At 51.5% G+C, this 20,567-nt stretch overlaps 1 protein-coding gene across 13 annotated transcripts in view; it reads left to right on the forward strand.

Annotated features, from left to right (window-relative positions):
* Positions 1 to 20,567, forward strand: part of RNF220 (ring finger protein 220) — a 257,437-nt gene that overhangs the window by 229,639 nt on the left and 7,231 nt on the right. For 7 of the 13 annotated variants that reach the window (XM_078331528.1, XM_035251202.3, XM_078331527.1 and 4 more), the window contains exons 5-8: positions 2,593 to 2,694; positions 8,558 to 8,600; positions 11,745 to 11,866; positions 12,229 to 12,361. In XM_078331528.1, coding sequence (XP_078187654.1) covers positions 2,593 to 2,694; positions 8,558 to 8,600; positions 11,745 to 11,866; positions 12,229 to 12,361 — 400 coding nt within the window. Of the gene's footprint in view, positions 1 to 2,592; positions 2,695 to 8,187; positions 8,429 to 8,557; positions 8,601 to 11,744; positions 11,867 to 12,228; positions 12,362 to 20,567 lie in introns of those variants that run through there. The other 6 variants (XM_035251205.3, XM_078331531.1, XM_054259271.2 and 3 more) reach the window with 2 other exon arrangements.

Here is a 20,567-nt window from a genome sequence, read left to right on the forward strand (position 1 = left end):
TGACTGTGGAAGATTTGGGAATGGGTGGAATCAGTGAAGGAGAGTGAATGGAGAGATTAGAGCAAAAGCCAAGACAAGAATCTGGGAGCCTCCTGCACTTGGCGACAAGATAAGGTACAGGAGGCAGGGAAGGAGACAGAGGAGAACGTTCAGCGTGTTGGGAGGGGCACAGGAGAGCATGGCATCTCAGGATCCTAAGGAAGCATGTTTCTAAATGTATCAGGTGGTCAGTGGTCAAACAGGGGAAGCCTGGAGAAGGAGCTCACTGCAGTCACTGGTGATGTCTAAGAGGGGAATTTGGGAAAGGAGCCAGAGTGACAAGCATCACCTCCATGGGGTAGGCCCAAATGCCCTGCAGGCCTTTCAAAAGTGTGGGAATGGATCTGGGAGAGGAGGAGCAGAGCGCCTAGCCCAGCCTTGGGTGGGTGTAGGCCTTGGCCAAGGAGGCAAAGCCCCAAAGAGAAAGGGGAGACGGGGGGAGGGGCAGCAGGCAGCTGCAGACTCACAGAGGTAGGGAGCTACACTCACTGAGTGTGGCCCAGCCTGCAGCATTTAGTGGTGTGTTTCAGGAAAGTCACAGACAAGTTTCCAAGTCCGCCATCATAGGTGACATCTGACACCTGAGCATGGCTGGCAGGGCTGGGGACTTGGACATCAGTAAGGCCTGTAGTCTAAGGACAAACCCCTGGCAGACACAATCTACCTCCATCCCTAGCTCCCCACATATGCAGACCCATACACACACTCAGATCAGGGTACACACATAGGAAGTCTTAAACATGTGTCCTGAAACCACAGACGCAGGTATACTGACCATCAGACACAGACAAGGGACACTTGCTCACCTACTTCCAGATATATGCTCTCACCCTCAAAGCTGAGCAGTTCAGGGTCTACCCCTGGCCTTGACCTAGGCTTTAGGGAAGCAGGTCATGAGTGGAAGAGGTGAGAGAGAGAGAGAGAGAGAGAAAGGTTCAAGCAAGAGACTGAAAGGACAGGGAGAAGGAGGGAGGGAGGAGGAGGAGAGGGTGAGGGGCCTTCGACAAGATTGATAGCCTCGTTGCCATTAAGAAAAAAATTAGCCGGTGGCGGCTATCATATTAAAGGGTGAAGAAGCCGTGAATTATTTTCTTAAAGATCTTATCGCTTACAATGATAATTTTACCTTCCAAAAGGCCACTTTTAATGAGGCGAAGAGCCAGGCAAAAAGTCATGATTTAATGCCGGGATTTTTTTTTCAAAACACATTTTACTGCTTTTTGGTCCATGTTTAAAAAGCGCCAGTGACCTTTTTTTATTCCACTTGCCCCAGGTGTAATGCTGAGGCCTCTCAGGGCTTCTAACCTAGAGAGAATGAGAGAGAAAGCACACAAACTGCTTTCTCTTGGGCCAGCGGTCGGGGTGACCCACACTGTTTCCCCTCCTTAGCATCTTCCTTGGGACCAAAGAAGAAAAACATTGACTGAGAGCAGCACCTCCTTTCTGAGCTGGGGGCTGGGTCACCCAAGAGGCCTCCCACTGAGCTTGGGTGGGTGAAGAAGGAGCTCTAAGTTGCAGAGAATCCTGCGCAGGCCCTTTCCAGCCTCTTCTCTCCTCCAGCTCCTGGGGTGTGGGCAAGTCAGGGAGCCCTGCCAGACCAGCAGCTGTCTCTTCCCTTTCCAGGGCCCTTGTCTGAGGATGCGCAGCGTGGCCACCGCATGCGGGTCACATCCTAAGGCTCAGCCAGAGATGAAGGATAAATGGCTGCTCCATCTTTCCCAAATTGCTTTCTTTGGCCTGTCACTGGCGATTTGGTGTGGTTTTCTAAGCTGGGGAGGACTCCTAGGGAATTGTGTGCTTCCGGCTCAGAGCTTACAGGCTGGAGAAGATGGGGGGAGGAAGTATGGATTGCTTTCAGGCCTCCAGGCCCCCAGTTTGTAGCTGAACAGGCCTTGGCAAGAGCTGGCTCTCAGGCAGAACGTGCCATGTGGTATTTAGAATTGTGGTGCTCGCACACATTTCAAGCAGACAGTTTATTAATCTAAACTGCAGGCGTATGTAGAAGAGGCCATACGAGATTGGCATGGGGGGATTAGTTTTGCTGGGGTTTTTGCTGGGGTCATCACCATAGCGCCAGGATAAATGGACCAGCATACATCCCTAGCTGCAGGTGGGAAACTCACATACTATTTAATTTACTGTCTCCATTGTAGGGCTGCCATCAGCCTGTATTAAGGGCAGGCAGGGTAGCGGGTATATGGCTTTATCCCCAACCCTTTATGGGGATCCTAGCATCTTTGCTCTCCAAGGGAAAACAAAGCATATATAGTCTCCACTGGGAGTGGACTGCAAGTCCTGCCCCACTGGGGCAGAGGTTAGCCTAAGCAGGGTCCCTCAGGCAGTCTCTACCCATCCCTAAAACCAAGCCATCCTCTCTCACAACCACACTCCCAGGACTCGACCCCATGCCTTCAGAATCTCAAGAGTGGTCCTTCTATCCCTCAGCCTCCTTCTCTTTGCCTGGCTCCCCAAAGCTCCATGGGACTGGGAACTCTAGGGACTGACTATAGGTCTCATTCAGCCTGAGGCCACAGGTCCTTTTTCTTCTTCCAGTCCCTCCTGTTGTCTGCTTCCATCAAGAGGGAAGGAGAGTCTCCAACAGCATCACCCCACTCATCTGCCACTGACGACCTCCACCACTCAGACAGATACCAGGTGAGGAGGGGTGGCGGGTGGCCATGAGAAGCAAGCTCTCCTGGGGGAGAGCTTCGGTGGCATGCCTGGTGCTAACTCCTCCTCTCCCCCGCAGGCTACAGGAGAGGCCTGAACTGTTTTGTTCCCTCTGTGTCGAGTGCCCCTAAATGAACTCAGGAGGCATAGGTACCAGAGAATAGGCCTTAAATAGATGGATTTTAGGGAGAGATGGTCACATGAGCTCTGAGTAACTCTGAATCATTCTGTCCGTCAGGAAGTATCCTATGGGGTTTGGTTTCATGAGAGACCCATATACATAGCCCAGAATCACTTGAAGATTTTAGACTTCAAAAGCACGATACCTTAAGCAAATAACCATTCAATTCCGTCAAACCTTGATATCAGGCCCAGATGGAGAGACAGACAGACACTGCCTGTGAGTGTCTTGGGCAAACAGGAAGGGAGTCATCACACTGTCCTACAAGCTCAGAGCACAGGGGCCTAAGGGGAGCATCTTAGCTACAGATGGACATTCTCTGGAGTAGAAAGGGCCAAGAACTTCCCCCAAAACTTTTGTCTAAGGAGAGACAGAGCCCTGCCTTTGAGAACCCCAGAGCCATCAGATGAAAGAAAACAGAAGCTGTTCCACAGAACATTTGTCTAAATAGCAACAGGGCTTCTCAGGGAGGCCCTGTGTGAGAAGGGAAGAATAGCCCTGATCTGACATGGAAAAACAGGGCTGCAGGGTCCTGTAAGCTAGGGTAGAGAAACAGGGTCCCTGCTGGCACACCAGAGCCCTGGATGGGAGTTAGGGAAAGTTCTCTCTGCACCCTTTCCTTCCAGCTGACACAGCCTGGCCTAGCACAGGGTGCAAAGCTTGGAGAGTAGGGTGCCCAGCATGGCTGGACACAGCCTCTGCCAAATGCCTTTGCATGAAACTCAAACTTCATAGCCCAAAGTGCAAGCCCTGGGAAGGGATCCCTGCCCTCTCTAAGGGAGCCCTAGTTTCTGAGAGGAAGCCCCAATAAACCCCTGGGAGACACTGCCCCGATCCAGATAACCCCAGGGAATTCTGATCTGAGAGGGAACAGAGACAAGGCTTTGTTCCAGAGCATTCTGGTCCAGAGGAATAGACAGAGGCCCACCTTCAGAGGCCTATCCTCTGTACTTCACTCACAGGACGTGCCTTGCCATCTGTTGAACTAGGAAAGAGTAACCATCAGGCAACAATGCCTCAACTCCCTGATCCACCTTCCTCCCCACAAATGTAGTATTTCTTCTATCTCCTAGAGACTGTGAGGAAAGCTATGGACTCTCTTGCCTAAAAATATACACATATGGCCAGGCATGGTGGCTCATACTCGTAATCCCAGCACTTTGGGAGGCTGAGGGGGGTGGATCATGGGGTCAGGAATTCAAGACCAGCCTGGCCAAGATGGTGAAACCCCGTCTCTACTAAAAATATTTAAAAAATCAGCCAGGTGTAGTGGCGGGTGCCTATAATCCCAGCTACTCAGGAGGCTGAGGCAGAGGACTGTTTGAACCCAGGAGGCCAAGGTTGCAGTGAGCTGAGATTGCGCCACTGCACTCCAGCCTGGGTAACAGAGTGAGACTACATCTCAAAAAAAAAAAAAAAAAAAATACACATTTCTACTTACCACACAGGCACACACACACATGCAGTATTATACATACAACTTCAGAAAGTTAGGAAAGCTGTAGAGCCCGTCTCAGTACCACTTAGAGATCTCTGAAGCCCAGGTTAAGACCGAAGACCCTGTTCACACCTCCTTAAGGACAAACCAAGCTAGGTTGTGTTCTACAAGATAAACTCCTTATCAAGGCAGCAAGGCCTTCTGTGTTGTAGATTCAACCTATATTTCCAGCTTCCATTCCAAATACAGTCCTCCATGAAACCTACGGGCTATGCTCACTAAACTCACAACCACTCCCAATGCTAACCACTCCCTCGATGAGGCATTCCTTTCTTGCCTCCATGTTTTTCCACATGCTATTTTTACTAACACGACTGTTTTACCCCACTCCATCAAATTTCTCTTTGTCCTTCCAAATCCTGCCCAAAAATCGTCTCCTCTAGGAAGCCTTTCTGGATTAGCTATCTCATGACCCTTGTGTATCCTGGTTATTGCCCCCTGTCACCCTACATTGTGATCATTTGTTTAAGTATGTTTCAGTTATCTACAAACATCCCAAACCTTGGCTTCACACAACTCATTATTTATGATTCTGTGGGTTGACTGGGCATTTCCTCACTCATGCAGCTCATTCATCCTGTAGGAGTGGCTAAGCTGGGAAGTTCAAAATGGCCTCACCACATGTTTGGGAGATTGGGTGTCTTGGTTCTCTTCTGTGTGGCCTCTCATCCTCCAGTATGTTCAGTTAGCTTTCTTATTTAGCAGTCTCAGGGCAGTGTCACACCAAGAGGGTAAATGCCAAAGCTGCAAGGCCTCTTGAGGCCTAGAATCTAGAACTCACACACCATTTCCACCACTTTCTATTAGGCAAAGCAAGTCACAAAGCTAGCCCATAATCAAGGGATGAGGAAATGCAGCTCTTGATAGAAGATGCAAATAATTCTGGCCATACTTAATCTTTCACAATGAATCTGACTCCATTAGACTTGGAGTTTCTCCAAAGCAAGGACCTTGTCTTATCCTTCCTTTACTCAAACATTTATCTAGTACTCACTCATGCTCAGCTGTGTCCTTGCCTTCAAGGGGTTAGATTTGCAAATAGATAATTATGGTCCAGTGTTTAAAGGGCTATCACAGGAGTACAAATAAGTTTCTAGGGGCCAGGCACAGTGGTCATGCCTGTAATCCCAGCACTTTGGAAGGCCAAGGCAGGTGGATTGCTTGAGGAGTTCAAGACCAGCCTGGGCAACATGGCAAAACCCCATCTCTGCTAAAAATACAATAATAATAACAATAAAGGATAAGTTTCCAGAATACCACAGTATAAGAAGGGAAAATCAGAGCAAGCTTCACACAGGAGGAAATGACTGAAAAGGGACTCAGAGAAGGAATAGGAGTTCTCTTGGTGGACAAGGAAGAAAGGATACTCCAGATAAAGCCAACACTATGTACAGAAAACATAGAGGTGTAGCAGAATTATGTATCTGGGGACCTGCTAGCAGTTTGGTTTAGTTAGAAAGTAGAATATAAGAAAAGTCAGTAGATGAAGCTGTAAAACAACCCAGGAACTAGCTGAGTATCCCATTCCTTGCTCTTTACACAAGGCCTGGCATGTAGTAGTTGCTCAACTGTGTTGGATTTATTATTATTATTATTTTTTGAGACGGAGTTTCGCTCCTTACCCAGGCTGGAGTGCAATGGCACGATCTCGGCTCACCACAACCTCCGCCTCCTGGGTTCAGGCAATTCTCCTGCCTCAGCCTCCTGAGGGATTACAGGCATGCACCACCATGCCCAGCTAATTTTTTGTATCTTTAGTAGAGACGGGGTTTCACCATGTTGACCAGGATGGTCTCGATCTCTTGAACTTGTGATCCACCCGCCTCGGCCTCCCAAAGTGCTGGGATTACAGGCATGAGCCACCGCGCCCGGCCTGTGTTGGATTTTTAACATCACTGAGCTAGGCCTTGAAAGCAGGGGGTACTGGTTTCTGGGTTTTGTTTTTTATAGAGGCAGGGCCTCACTATATTGCCCAGGCTGGTCTCAAACTCCTAGGCTCAAGCGATCCTCCTGTGTTAGCCTCACAAAGTGCTAGGATTAAAGGCATGAGCCATCGTGCCCAGCCTTGGTTTCTGGTTTGAATTCTCATTTACTTAGCCCCTGCTGACTAACCCTCTTTATCATTACCTCACTTAAGCCTCATAGCAACTGTATTCATCACCTCCAATGTATTACCAAGAAAACAGGACTAGAAAGGAGAAGTGACTTTTCTAAGAACATATAAATTGTAAGTAACAGAGTTAGGACTTGAACTTGAGTCTGTTTGGCCCTAAATCCGAGATTATTTCCCAGCCCATCACTGGGCTCAGGGCTTATCTCATAAAGTCTTTCTTCCCTTACCACTGATGTCTCCTTCATGCAAGATGCTATGCTGGATAAATGGCTAGCGATGACCTCCAAGTACAAGGCACAGATATGTAAACGAATAGTCAAAATATACATGATCAGAGAGAAGCAGTGCAACTGTGAAAACTCAGAGGAGGCAACAAACCCAGGCCTGGGCCCGAGTCCTAAGGGATGAACAACAGTTAACCAAGCAGAGAATACTGGAGGGCACAGAGGCTGTCTGGCCTCAAGTCCAGATTATCGAGTGCTCAAAGAGCTACAGTTAGCTCTGCAAAGCTGAGTGTCAGGAATATAAAGGGAGAGAATAGTAGGGGAAGAAGAGTCTGGAGAGGCAGAAAGGGCAGGCCTGTATGCCAGGTTGCAGATCTCGCTGGAGAACCACTGAAGGATTTGAAGAAGGAGAGGGTTAATTTTGCCCGTTGGAAAGATCACATTGTGTGTAGTGTGGAGGAGGCGTTGTTGAGAGAGAAGCTGAAGACCAAAAGATGAGACGGGAAACAGCTGCAAATTTAGAGCGCTCATAAGATTATTATGAACTGGAGCGCAACGACAACCAAGGTGGGTACAGCCGTGGAAGAAAAACTCAGGGCTGACCTGCCTATGCCAAGCACCACCCTGGGCTCTGGGTTCGCCCAGACAACTCACACACGCCCCCAACCCTGAAGTGGTCAGTCCACTGATAAAAACTTACACAGGTTATAAGGGTGAAGAGATGGATGTACTCTTACATAAGGGAAAGCTATTTTTCAGTTAGACATGGATGAGTAGGAGATACAGAGGTGGAGATGGAAAACCAGAGACCTTTCAAGGTAGACTTTCAAAATCTAGAAAAGGATTGAATGTGAGGGATGGAGAAGGTAGGATCAAGGGCGACTCTCAACTTTCCTCTGTGGGCACACCTTAGTGGCTTCCTCTTATGAATAGGGAACGCAAGACGAAGGCGGCTGTTTGGAGGATATCGAGTTCAGTGTTGGCCGTGTGGGTATGCAGTGCCTATGGGAGCTCCAGGGGCCGTGCAGCAGACAGCTGACATGTTGGGAGTCCCCTAATAACAGAACTGAATGGCCTAGGGGTTGGGCGGGAATCACCCATGGACGATCCGGAATTCCGACGCCTGGCTCCCTGCAAAGCGGCCAACGTGATGCCTCTGCCCTGAGGGCAGCCGCGCGGAAGGCAGGGATAGGAGGCGGGAGCCTGTAGCCGGGGTCCGGCGGTGGGGCGAAAGAAGCCCTGCAGCGGAAGGGAGCGTGGGGTGGGGTGGGGTGGGATGGAAGGACTTCGCAGCCGCTAAAGCTGGAGTGAGTTGGTTTCACGGGCTGTGGGAGGGATCCTGGGGAGGCGCCTGCTGGTTGCTACCGGAGTACAAGCGGCAGCTTCCTGGTCTAGGTCCGGTAGCCCGAGCCGCACCGTGAACTTTCACCCCCAGTGCGCGACGGCGGCAGGTCACGTGATCAGGGCCAACATGGCCGCCGCCGCCGCTGGGAGCTGAAGTGCCGCCGCCGCCGGGCAGCCGGGGGGAATCCGCCCGCATCGCCGCCCTCGCCGGCCTCGCGGCCGTGGAGCCCAGAGCGCCGGAGGCCAGGGTTGGGGCGGCACCGCGCAGCGGCCACGGGGTCCCGTTAGAGCAGCCCCCGGCGGCTATGCCGAGAGCCCGGAGCGGCCGGCGGAGCGGAGGGGCCGGCGGGAGGGAGGAAGTAGGTTTGTTTACGGGTTGTTTGGGGCGGAGCAGGCTTGGTCGGGGGTCCGGTGCTGGGGCGGGGGCCAGGACTCCAGGCTGCACCTGACGCTCTCTTTTCTTGCATCTGCCCTCGATCTTCTCCCAGACCTTTCTGCGAGTGCGAGCCAACCGGCAGACCCGACTGAATGGTGAGTCCTGCCCGGCCCCTCCCTCCGCCCCACCCCCGGCCTCCTCCCTCCCTCACTGCCTGCAGCTCCCGGCTTGCCTGGGTCTCTCCGACTTTGGGGCCCATTGGCTTCTTCGCAGTCACAGCGCCTGAGTATGTGCAAACCAAAGCTGCCGTCCTCAGTTTCCTCGTCTGTCTAATGGAGGTATGGCTCCCAGCTCATGCCCAAACCTCTCGAAAGGCCCCGAAGAACCCTGGGGGGCAGTAAGTGCTGGAGAATGAGGAACAAGCTACACAATTCTACTCGGGAGCTCAGCTTTGAATTTGCAAACTGCTGGGACCTCACTATACAAACCTGCAGGGCGCTGAGAATGTTTTTCTTCCAGTTTTTAATCAGTGCCCAGTAGTGTGAATACAGCCTCTCTGCTGAGACTTGACAATACAGTGAGATCTGGAGTTCCCACGGCAACAGGAACTAACTCATCCCAGGGCTCTTTGAGTTATCAGTCGGCCCACATTTCACAAAGGTGATCAGCGTGGGCTCGGCAGCTCTCAGAGGCCTTCTCTGAAAGCAGGCTGTGTATACACTACCTGGCAGCCCCACTTTTGGATTCAAACCTCTGGAGCATTCCTGTTTGCTGAATACAATTGAATGATTCTAGCTTTTTGTGCTTACGGGGGTGTGGTATCTGGGGGTTGGCTGTAAGGGGTTTAGGGTCTCTGGGCCAGCTGGTAAGTGAGAGAGGCCACGGAGTTCAAGATCCCCAGCTCTTACCACTTGGTTTCTGCTGCCAGGCTAAGCCCTAGTCTGGAAAAGGGAGAACATTTGTGATGGGCTGGCGCCATGTTAAGCACCATTCGCGCTTCTCACAACACCTCTGCGAGGAGTACTACACACCTTTTGTGAATAACAGGCTCCGAGAGGTGAAAGTGGTGTGTTTAAAATCACACAGCTGGGATGTAACTGAGCCATGATTCAGTTGAAGTTTGTTTCTCACCAAAGCCTGTGTTTCTCCAACCACACCATGCTACCTCCTTGGCAAATGCGTTGATTCGTCCTACTCATACGTAGCCTCTGGATAGAGACCAGAACCTTCCCTACCACACTTTAGTAAGCTTAGTTCAGACCTTAGCAGATAACGGGAAGGTAAAAACCAAACCTGCCTTGCTTCTCTGAGAATTTCCAGATGAAACCCAGTCCATCAGGGTGCTTTCCAGGGAGAATGGATCATCTGCTGGCCTGTGTGTCCTGAGCAAGGAGTGCATCCAGTATTGTGCCTTTCTTGACCATTCCATGAGATTCGTTTCCTTTTCCAGTCATCGATCACTGTGGTATCATCAGCACCAGGGGGGCATTCCCTTGGATTCTAGGCATGGTAGGGGAGGAAGCTTTGTGTTGGCACACTGGTTCATACTACACTTCTAGAACTCTCAGAGTCCTTTGCTCAATGCTTTTCTTATGTTTCACATCCATTCTCGGTCCTAGCCCTGGCTCTTGAGTGTCAAGGCTACCTAAGTCTGAGATTCTAAGAGTTAGGGCAGCCAAAGTGAAGAGTTCTGGATCTTTGTCCACAAAATCAAGTGGGGCACTAGGACACAGTCATATCACCTATAGTGAAAACAGGAAATTGAAGAGATGGACTGGGTCTCTTCTCTCTGGGTCTACATGCCCAGTTCTGGCAGGGTGGTAGCTTTCCTTTTGGTTTGGGTCTTTCTGGGGTCGCTCTGTTTTGGAGTTGGAGTAGCTCCCTGCCTCAGACTCAGAACAAGCAGGTGCTGGAGCCCTAGCACACTCACTGGGGCCAGTATTTGTGGATGCTGCTTAATTACAGGGTCCCCTTGGAACAGGAGGTCTTTCTCGGCTATGAAGTCAGGCCTGGTTCCTATCTTGCCTTTGCCACTTTTTGACTACTTGGACATGTGCCTTGATCTCTCTAAGCTTCGGGTTTCTTCATCTGTTAAGATGGAATAATGCAATCTAGCTTCATGAAATGGTAGTAAATGAGCTACCTTGTGTAAGGTACTTGGCTGTGAGCTTGACACACAGTAGAAGCTCTAAATTGTAACATACCAGCTCTCACCTGTGTTCCCTTCGTAGCTTGTATTCATGAGCTTCCTATCAGGGTCACTGTCCATGAGAAAGTTCTTCCTGGCCCTGCATTGGGGAACCTTTCCCTCCTTGGCTGGCTGTACCCACTCCCCATCCATCTGGTCCCAGAGTAGCCATCTCTGATCCTGCTGTGGCATTCTGGAAGGGACTAGAGGAAACAGAGTTTCTTGTTTGACCCCTTCCTTCTTCAGTGACAGGAGGGCTGCAGAGAGGGATTAGTGAGCTAATTAGAAATGATTGCATCGCTCAGCATTAATTAGCAGTGCTGTGGGCTTGCACTGCGCACTTTGGAACTGAGCCCCCTGCGGGACAACATGGCAGGCAGCCCTCTGCCTCCAGGGCCTGCCAGCCCCTCTGTACTGATTAGAAATGATGGAACAGGTTTGGGTGGGCACAATAAGGGCTGCCTTCTCGGGGTTCCCTGAGCCTTCTGACCCGGCTGCCAAAGGTCTGACCCAGACCCTCTTACCTTTATCACTGAACCTCTGTCGCCTCTTCTGTAAAATGGGATTTGTAGACATCGAGAAATTCTTCCTGGTGAGATTCTAGGTGGGATGCTAGAAGCTGTACCTCCAGGTTCTTGGCCCAGGAACAAAAGAGGTTTTAGTTGATGATTGAATAACAGGCCAAGTCAGGTCACCGGAGGGACCTTAGGTTCTGGCCAAGAGATGCTCTTTAGAGTTGTATTTCCTGACACCAAAAGAGCTCATGGTCTTGGCCTTCTGGATTGAGACCTAGCAACATGGAGTGTCTTTGTCCATTGGACTTTTATTGAACATGGCCGATAGAAAGGTATGGGTAGACCTTGCACCAGCTGTGGCCAAAGAGTGGACCTACTCACTGGCTTAGTTAGCACCAGTCTCCTCCCCAGGTGCTCTTGGCAAAGCCCAGTCCCCAAAGGAGCAAGAGGTACTCCAAGATGAGGGCCAGATCAGGCACTGAATAAAAAGGCTAATGGCCTGGCAAGAGGTCAGGATGTGTCAGCTCCACTGGGACCCTGGGGGCTACAGTGACCGTCTCCTTGTTCTGTGCTTTGTTTTCGGTTTCTTCATGCAGCTCGGATTGGGAAAATGAAACGGAGGAAGCAAGATGAAGGGCAGGTATGTCCCCTGTGCAACCGCCCCCTGGCAGGATCGGAGCAGGAGATGAGTAGGCATGTGGAGCATTGCCTTTCTAAGGTAGAGGGGCCATCACCACCCACCTTCCTTCCCTACTCCCTTCCCCCGACACTAGCTGCTGACTGCCCCCGAATCTGTGGGCTCTTGGGGTCTCCATGTGATCTCAGCAGCTTCTTCCCTTCTGTCCACTACACTCTCCCTCTGCTTTCACTCTCACTCATTCCCCCCTTGGGCTCTAGTGGAAAACTGTTGGGAAGAGGACCAGGTCTTTGACGTCTAAATTGGTTTGCTTCAAAGGAGCCCTAGAGCTGAGGGCCCATCTGGCACACCACAGCTGAGACTAGAGCTGTGCCTTCGTTGCAGACTCTTGGGAGCAGGTGGGGAGGCCTGGGCCCAGCATGATCCTGCTCTGCTCTTCACAGAGGGAAGGCTCCTGCATTGCTGAGGATGATGCTGTGGACATCGAGCATGAGAACAACAACCGCTTTGAGGAGTATGAGTGGTGTGGGCAGAAGCGGATACGGGCCACCACTCTCCTGGAAGGTGGCTTCCGAGGTACAGGCAGCTGACACATAGACAGTGGCACTCTGTCGCCAGGCCTCTGCTGGGTATCCCTCTGTTGGGGGCCAAAAGGCCGAGGCTGGGGCTGGTCATCCATCCGTTCCACCACATGGGAACTGCTGCTGGTGGGGCTCCTTTGTGACCATGCTGCCTGCCTGTGATGCGCATATTAAAATGGATGTATTTGGGTGGGGAAATGGAATTGTGAGGCTGCAAGCTAGGAATGACGAGGGGGGCTCTCAGCCTCGGGTGATGCATTGAAGGTGACAGCCAAGCCGCGTTAGCACCTGCATAAAATATTAAAGGGACGGTTATGCATTTATCACTCCATCCCTCTTAAGGCTGATAAATGAGAATCCAGCAACCTGCTGTACACCTCCAGCACTGGGGGCCCTGAGGGCTTCCAGGCAAACACATTGGATTTTCCTCCTCCTCCTCTTTAGCCCTATGTCAGGGAAATCAGTTACAGAGGAGAGTGAGTTATGGCAAAATTTGACCTCCCTTGAGCTTCATTGGTGGATCTAATTTTAGCTCTGATCCCATCCCTTCTCCCTTGGCGCCCTCTGCCCTGAAGCAAGAGGGGCCTGGACTCAGCTGCTCCCTGCTTCCCTTGGGCTCTCCCCAGTTGCCACAAAGGAGTGTGCAGGGCCTGCCCATCTCCAGTGCCCTCCAGCTCCTTGGAGGGGCAAGGCTTGGCACCCCCCTTCAGGTTAGACAGCAGAATTGGTTGGGTGCCCAGGGTCAGTGTCATCTTGTTAAACTTCCCAGCCTTGGGCAGGGGAAGGGGGAGCTGTCTGCCTCTTGGCCTCCAGCTCTTCTCTGTTTCTGTGCACGAGCACAGCTGGTACTGCAGCTTGTGGTCATTAAGTGAGCCAATCTGCTTCCCGTCTGTCTCTCGTTCTCTGGGCAACACCTTTGGGAGTACTGCTGTGTATGGTCCCTGGGGAATCTCACAGCAGCTGGGAAGAAGTTCTCTGCCTCCTTGGGGCCATGCTACCTGGGTGGGTGTTGAGGAGTGGTCTCTGCAGGTGCAGACTGGCTCCATGAAGGGGCTAAGAGCCCAGATGGGACATGATACCTCTGGGCCTCTCTCACATTACCCAAGCGTTTGGGGGCAAGCCAATACATAAATCAAGAAGGTTAGTCGGATCAAACCGTCTCCCTGAGCCAGAGCTGGAGAGCGTTAATATGCCATTTTACTCATCCTGTACTGGAGCCTTAGAAGAGTGAGCAGCAGAGCTGACGATCATTTGTCCCGTGAGTTGGATGCAGGGGTGCCGGTGGCAGCCGTGCAGGGTCAGTTCCAGCGTGCCACTCTGGGTTAGCTCTGTTGCCAGCTGCGACTGCTCACATCCTCCACTGCTGTGGCAACTTCTTAGGTTCCTTGGCATAGACTTGGGCCTGATGGCTTCTGGGCACCAGACAGGGATTGCAGAGGATAAAGCTGCAAAGGGCCTGCTGATTTGACAAAGTATTTCCCCTGTGCTGGGATGCACTTGCAGAGCAGTGTGAAGGGCTCTTAGGCCCTGGGCGGGTATCCGTTTTCCCTGAGTGTTTACACTGTGAGGTTGTTCCTTTCAAGAATTCCTGAGGGGAGTTCAAAGGGGGCTTTTCTTTGAGAGATTTGGAGAGCGAGAATGAGAGTGAGACTTGAAGAGGGAACAGGGGCCGGAGGTGCCTTTATCTGCAGAGAATTGCTCCAGCTTTCCTGATAGAAGCTGCTGCCGCCTCTTAAACAGCTTAGTGCAGTCAAAAGACAGGCAGACTTGAAAGGCTGTTTTACAGTGAGATCAGCAGGGGCCACGAGGCAGAGAGCGGGGCACAGTGGAGCGGAGGAGGCAGGCTCCTCGGTGGGGGGGCTATCAAAGAGAGGCCCTGGCTGATCCCTACTGCCTCTGCCCCTAAAGTCCTGTCTGCAAAAGCTGGCCATCTGTCAGCCTACCCTCCCTGGCCAGGACCGATAGCCCTGACTCTTGGGGGGCTGGGTGTGGCCCCGCCGGGCGGGCTGGTGTCAGTGCAGTGCATTGATCGCCCGCCGGGCGGGCCGGGCCACAAGCCGGGCAGCGCGTGCTTAATGTGATTGAAAGGCAGTTAAAATGGCGGTGACCTTTTCAGGAGGAATTAGATTGCCTGCCAAGACCGGTTAGAGGGAGTGATAACGCCAGCTGAAGAAGCTGCCCAGCCGACTTCAGAGAGAGGGAGGCAGAGGCAGGATGAGCAGGCTAGTGGCGAGGCCCATTTAAACTGCGCTGTGCGTGCTGACAGAACAGAGATTGCTGTCCTTGTTAGATATGAAAGAAGTGAAGAATTGCAGATAAGTTCCTGTATCCCATCATCCCCATCCCTCCTCCCAGACTAGGGCCCCTTCGTCATCCTCAGCAAAGCTTCCCACCAGGCCCCCTGGGGTTGGTCTGATGGATCAGATCGGTTACCTCAAATGTAATCTGCTGTGGGAAGCAGTGAGCAAGCAAGAGTTTCAGTTGAGACACTTGGCTGAGGGGAACAGCCTTAGAGATGGTGACCTGGGGCTACTGAGGAGGAGCTCCAGATAGCTCAGGCCTGGGAGTGCTCGGATTGGTATTTTAGGACCACATGAAGAACTAGACAGAACAGGTGAGCACTGAAGTAGGTCCTACTGGAATTAGATTTTTGAAAAGACTAAAGGAAATAGGTTTTATTTCAAGAAAGTAAGTTGGAAGCAATTTTTGCTGCCTTGGAGGCACTTTTACCTTCCCAATTCTAGAAGAAATACTTCAGCTGTGTGCCCAAGCTGTTGATTGTCCTTTAAGAACCATAGATTTTCTAACCTGCTCCTGCTGTTTATATAAAGGGCAGAACACAGAGCCTAGTGTGTCCCCAACATTCCAGTAAGAGATCCGCAGTTAGGGAAAAAAGATGCTTTTCCTGGGCACCATGGCAAACCTGGCCAGAGCAAGGGGCTTCTGGGCTAGAGAAGCAGACCACAGGGGAAACCTAACTAGACAGCCCTTAAGACAAGCCTGCTTCCACCTGTAGTCTAAGGAGGGGTGTGACTCAGGAGCCATGCCTTTCCTCTCCTGTCCTCCATCTGGCTCCTGGATCCTGGAGAAGAGGCCTACATTGGTGAGCCTTGGTCCCTCCTGTGTGTTGGTTTCCAGTGAGAGTTCACCCAACTGCATTTGGGGAGCCAGAGCTCCTCATATCTGGAAGGGACATGCTGGAGAGAGGACGTGGGAATGATTGGTTTCAAGTCATGTGGCAATGATGTGGGCATAAGAGTGGTGAGATGGAGGAATTTCCCAGGAAGCTTCACAGGAAATGGAAGCCTGCAACTGTATCTTTAAGCCCTGGAGGTGAATGCATTTCTCAAATCCAGCATGAAGCCCCTTTGAACCTAACAGGTGGAGTGAGTAGGGAGGAAAAGGGTGTTAAGACAGTCAGCAGTGCCTGGTGTCTGCCCTGTCCAGATCCTGACCTGAGGTGTTTCTTATCTTTCATGAGTTCCTTAGATTTAAGCTGCTTCCAAGTAGCTGGATGAAAAGTCATGAAGCAAACAGGCAGAGCAGCTTTGGCACAAATCTTTTTTTTTTTTTTTTGGAGACAGAGGCTCACTTTATCACCCAGGCTGGAGGCTAGAGTGCAGTGGCACGATCTCACCTCACTGCAACCTCCACCCCCCAGGTTCCAGAGATTCTCCTGCCAGCCTCCTAAGTAGGGGATTACAGCATGTGCAACCAAGCCTGGCTAATTTTTGTGTTTTTAGTAGAGATGGGGTTTCACCGTGTTGGCCAGGCTGCTCTCAAACTGCTGGCCTCAGGTGAGGTCACCCGCCTTGGCCTCCCAAAGTGCTGGGATTACAGATGTGAGCCACCACATCCAACCTGACACAAATCTTTTATCTGGCTATTTCTTGATAAAACTTCAGTGCCAGAAGTATGGAGCAAGTGGGTAAGAGGTGTTGTAAGCCGCAGGGCATGGGCACATAGGCCTTGCCCTAGCTGCTGCCTCCTTTGGTGTGCCAGTTCTCCAGAGAAGGGAGCCTCAGGTGCTAATGTCCCCCAGTGCAGCTCTGCTCCTGGTCCAGCCAGTGGCAGGTGTTGGAACAGCACACTGCTTGAGGCGGCCTTGGAGTGGAGAGGGTTGGGCTGCTGCCCTCTGACTTTCCACCACCTTTAGTTATCTCTGTCACCCGTTGGGAGGGGTGAGGAGAGGTACAAGGCACCAAGGAGCAAGGCACCTTATGTCCCCTGTGGCAGCTGATGGGATTTAATCGCCTTTTGGAACACAATTGTTAAGCTAGGACAGAGGGAGTGTAGGCAGAAGGAGCAAGTATCAATGGTTTTAAACGGCGTCTGTCTCTCTGCATCTCTCCTGACGTGAGGCAGTGAAACACGTTATCGAGGAGGCCCGGAAAGTGGCTAAGTACGTTTGACACACGCCAACTCCCTGCCTCCACACTGGATAATTGCATTGTCAACTGTTCAGCGAGGTGGCAGGTGACACTGCAGGCCGATTGATTGTCCCGCATCGCAGCTCCCCAGACTGTCAGCTCCCCAATCGATGGCGTTTACACAAGACACCGTAACTGCATCTGTAACTAATTCCAGTGTAAAACTCTCCGGAAGCTGCTGCCCTGCCCTCCGTGTGGGAGAGCACAGGCTCTGGAGGTCCCGAGACTTTCCTTTCTCCCTGGGCTCTAGTTTTGTTGGGAGCAGCAGGTGAGAAAATCAATGGCTCCTTTTTTGTGGTTTCAGGTTCCAGGACGATACTGCCCCCAGTAAACGGACATCTCCAGTTTCTCAATCGATCATCTGATCAATTGATTAAATTAACACTGATTTTTTTTTTTTCCCTCTCCCTTCTCGATGACCCAGGAAGAAATGAGTTTATGGGAGAAGAGTCATTTTTATAAAATGTAGACCTGTGTTTCATTTCTGCACTTAACCCTCTCCCTTTTTGTTGCTAAGTTTTCACTCTGAGGGGAAGGATTTTTTTTTTTTTTTTTTTTTTTTTTTGCATTTCCCATGCTGCCAGGCAACCCTACTGAGTATCATTGACCATCAGGCTTAGGTTGCCTATGGGTGGGGGCTCAGGCCTTTATGCCACTTTAAGATGGGGCAGAACTGCAGCAAGGGGGCCTCCCTGGTGACTGAAGGGTACTCTGGGCCATCTTGGAGGTCCGGGAGCTGAGTTCCTTCCCTGGATAGCAGCAATAGGAGTGGCAGCTTGCCTTTTATCCCTGGAGCTACATGGAAGAGGAGCCAGAGACTTGGAAAGGAGCTGTCTGTGCCATCTTGCCTCTGAGTACTGGCTTGGGATATTCCAGCAGCTGAGAACATAAAATGACTGTGGAGCCTTCCTCTCCAAGTGGGAGGGGGGGCAAGCTGGCAGGGGCGCTGTCTGCATAAAATGGCTTTATGGCCGTTTCTTTTTATTATGATTCTGCCAGAAGTCAGCAAGTGACATTTCATTAAGAAAATAAAGTTTAATGTGCTGGGAAAGAGGTTGGAGCAGGCTGGGGCAGCACAAGAGTGAAACTGGCGGCAGCAGCCTGTTCTGAACACCTGTCGGGGCAGGGAGAGGTTCCCAACATCTGTCTCAGCGAGAGGAGGGGTCAGGGTCAGAGTGAATGGCTCAGACCAGAGGCAGAGGCCTTTTCTTTGGCAAAGAAAGTGTGTCATGCTGTCTATCCTGCCTGACTGGCCAGCAGAACAGAAAGCTGCTACCCAGCTAGGAGCTGGGATCTGATAAGGAAAGCTGTGTCCTGAGAGGTTTCTCCAGGCCACCAGCTAACTAGGAACTAATAGAGCAGTGTTGCCAGTGTTTAGCCAGTACTGCTAGGATGTGCAGTGTGGCACCAGCCATGGGCCTGGCCAGCTCTGCTGGATGATGCTGAGATCACAACAGTAAGTCAAACTTGGGACATCGCAGCTTCCGGTCTGGTAAGGGACAGTGGCAATATGTGGTAATATGATTTTGGAGTTACACAGGAGTCTGGGTGGACACCAGGGAAGGGACACCTGTGTATAAGAACCTGGGAAGCCCCATCCGCCACACAGAGCACCTTGAGGATAGGGATCAGATCTTGAAGTGCTCTATTCTCAGCATGGAGACAAACAGGAAAAGCCCAATGGAGGTGGAAAGAATGGTGTTGAGGTTGAGAGTTCTTTCCTTTAGTAGGGATTTAGAGAGCAGCTGCTCTGTGTAGGCACTGTGAGTTAATGGTAGGAGGCACGGTTGGGCTGAGTCAGACTCGCCAAAGGAGCAAGCATGTGTATTGTAGACCAGGAGGGAGAAGGTTCTAGGCAGAGAGCAGGAGGTGGGGAAGCATGGGGGCATGAGAAAGCACTTAGGATTTGGGAGACCACAGTAGCTATGTTCAATGGAGTATGAGTCCTGGGCCAGGCATGGTAGGCAGTAAGACTGCAGAGAAAAGGACTTCAGGCCATAGGGCTGCTTTACATGTTGAGAAGCTGGGGCTTTTCCTGGCAGCTTTGGGGTACCTGTTTTCTCTGCTTTGCCATGGAGCCATACTGGGTTCACATGTGGTGCTAGGGTTCTCTGCTTTCCACTTATAAGGCAAAACTAGGCTGAGCAGAGGATGAGGCCGGCTGCTGAGCTGCGTGTACCTGGGGAAGGGGGGTTGTCAGGGTTTGGGGGCCGCAAGCTGTAAGTGAACCTGATAGCTACATTCTGATTGATGGTGGAGTTTGTCTCCCAAACTGTCAGAGGGTTTATAGAGGTGCCACTCACCCACAAGGCGGGAATTGCTTGTCAGGACACCTGGCCGTGAACAGGAGACAGAGCTGTAACTTGGTGTTTTCCCAGCTTAATGGCCCTGCTCCTGACCTGCCTGCTGCCTCAAGTGTGTCAGTGCCTCAGGATAGAGGGCAAATGAGGACTGTCAGGGAGAGGTGGAGCCCAGGCAGTGCCCGGTGTCTTTCTTTCCCAGTGCTGCTTACCTTTGGAGTGGGTGGTATCTGTGTGAGACCAGAGACTGGTGGAGTTAGAAGGGAGAAGGATCAAGACTCAGTGTTTTTCAGGGCTTGAAAGATGGAGAACATTCCAGATGGGGTGAATAGCATGAGCAGGGGTCTTAAGAGCAGGATATGCAAGGTATGTTTGGGGTTTGGTGAGCAGCCTCCGTGTCCACATGTGTGGCGTTTACGGAGTCAATGAGTAGAGAGCAAGAGTAGAGACATGGATGGACCCAGATCTTCACAGATCTGGCTGAGGAGCCTGGGCTTGGTTGTGCATGCAGTAGGGAGCCATTGATGGGTTTGGAGCAGGAAGAAAAGTGGTCAGAACTCAGTGGTAAGCAGAATGAGGGAGCAGACGGGAGGCCTGAGGACCCCTTACAAGATGTACCCTAATGAGAGTATAAGGACCTGAGAGGAAAGAATGAACAAGCAGAAATGTCTGATATCATCAGGCAGAACTGAGCTGCTTCTTCACTTTAAGGATTTCCTTGCTGATCCCAGTAGCCACAGAACCTTTTGTCCCTGGCAGGGCTGTGCTGGCTAGTGAGGTGTGGTCTGAGACCCACTGGGAAGAAGTGGGAAGCTGGGGGGAGCAGCTCTGTAGCCTTTGACCCTGGGCTATCAGGAAGGGCAGTCCTGGAAGTCAGAGAGATCACCTGGCAGGTGAGCAGGCCTGGTGTAGCCCCTGCAGCTCGCCCCTCCGAATGAGCTGAGAGTCCTCCTGTGGCTATGCCAGACGCACCTCAGGGTCAGCCGCCTGCCTGCCTGGCCCGTGGCCTGGCCTCCGCCCAGCCTGGCTGCCTTCATGGACTGCTTTGAGAAGTAGGTGTGCATGCCTGTCCTCCTTCGTCTGTCCCTTTTTAATCCCTTTATAACTGCACTTGTCCAGGAATCTGGGCTGAGTGAGGTGGAGATGAATAATTAATGTCAGGCGCTTCAGACACCAAATATTTGAACAGCTGCCTGGTGTTTTTGCTGGCAAAGATCTAGCAGCCAAAATCAGGATGTTGGCCGGGGGTACCACTCTGTGGCTCTGATTGGCCTTAGCCAGCCTGTTCTCTCCTCTGATGGACTTATCAGGATGGATAATAGAGCATAGGGGAGGCCCAGCTCCTTTCCTGTGAAATTCCTAGACCTGAATTTTTCTGTCCTCTTCCTGTTCTTCCTAGACCTGGAATATAGGTGGACAGCAGGCCTGGGGCTAAGTGTCCCCCAAGGACATGACATAATGTATGAATGGG

Source organism: Callithrix jacchus, chromosome 7, assembly GCF_049354715.1.
Source record: "Callithrix jacchus isolate 240 chromosome 7, calJac240_pri, whole genome shotgun sequence".
Lineage (NCBI taxonomy): Eukaryota > Metazoa > Chordata > Mammalia > Primates > Cebidae > Callithrix > Callithrix jacchus.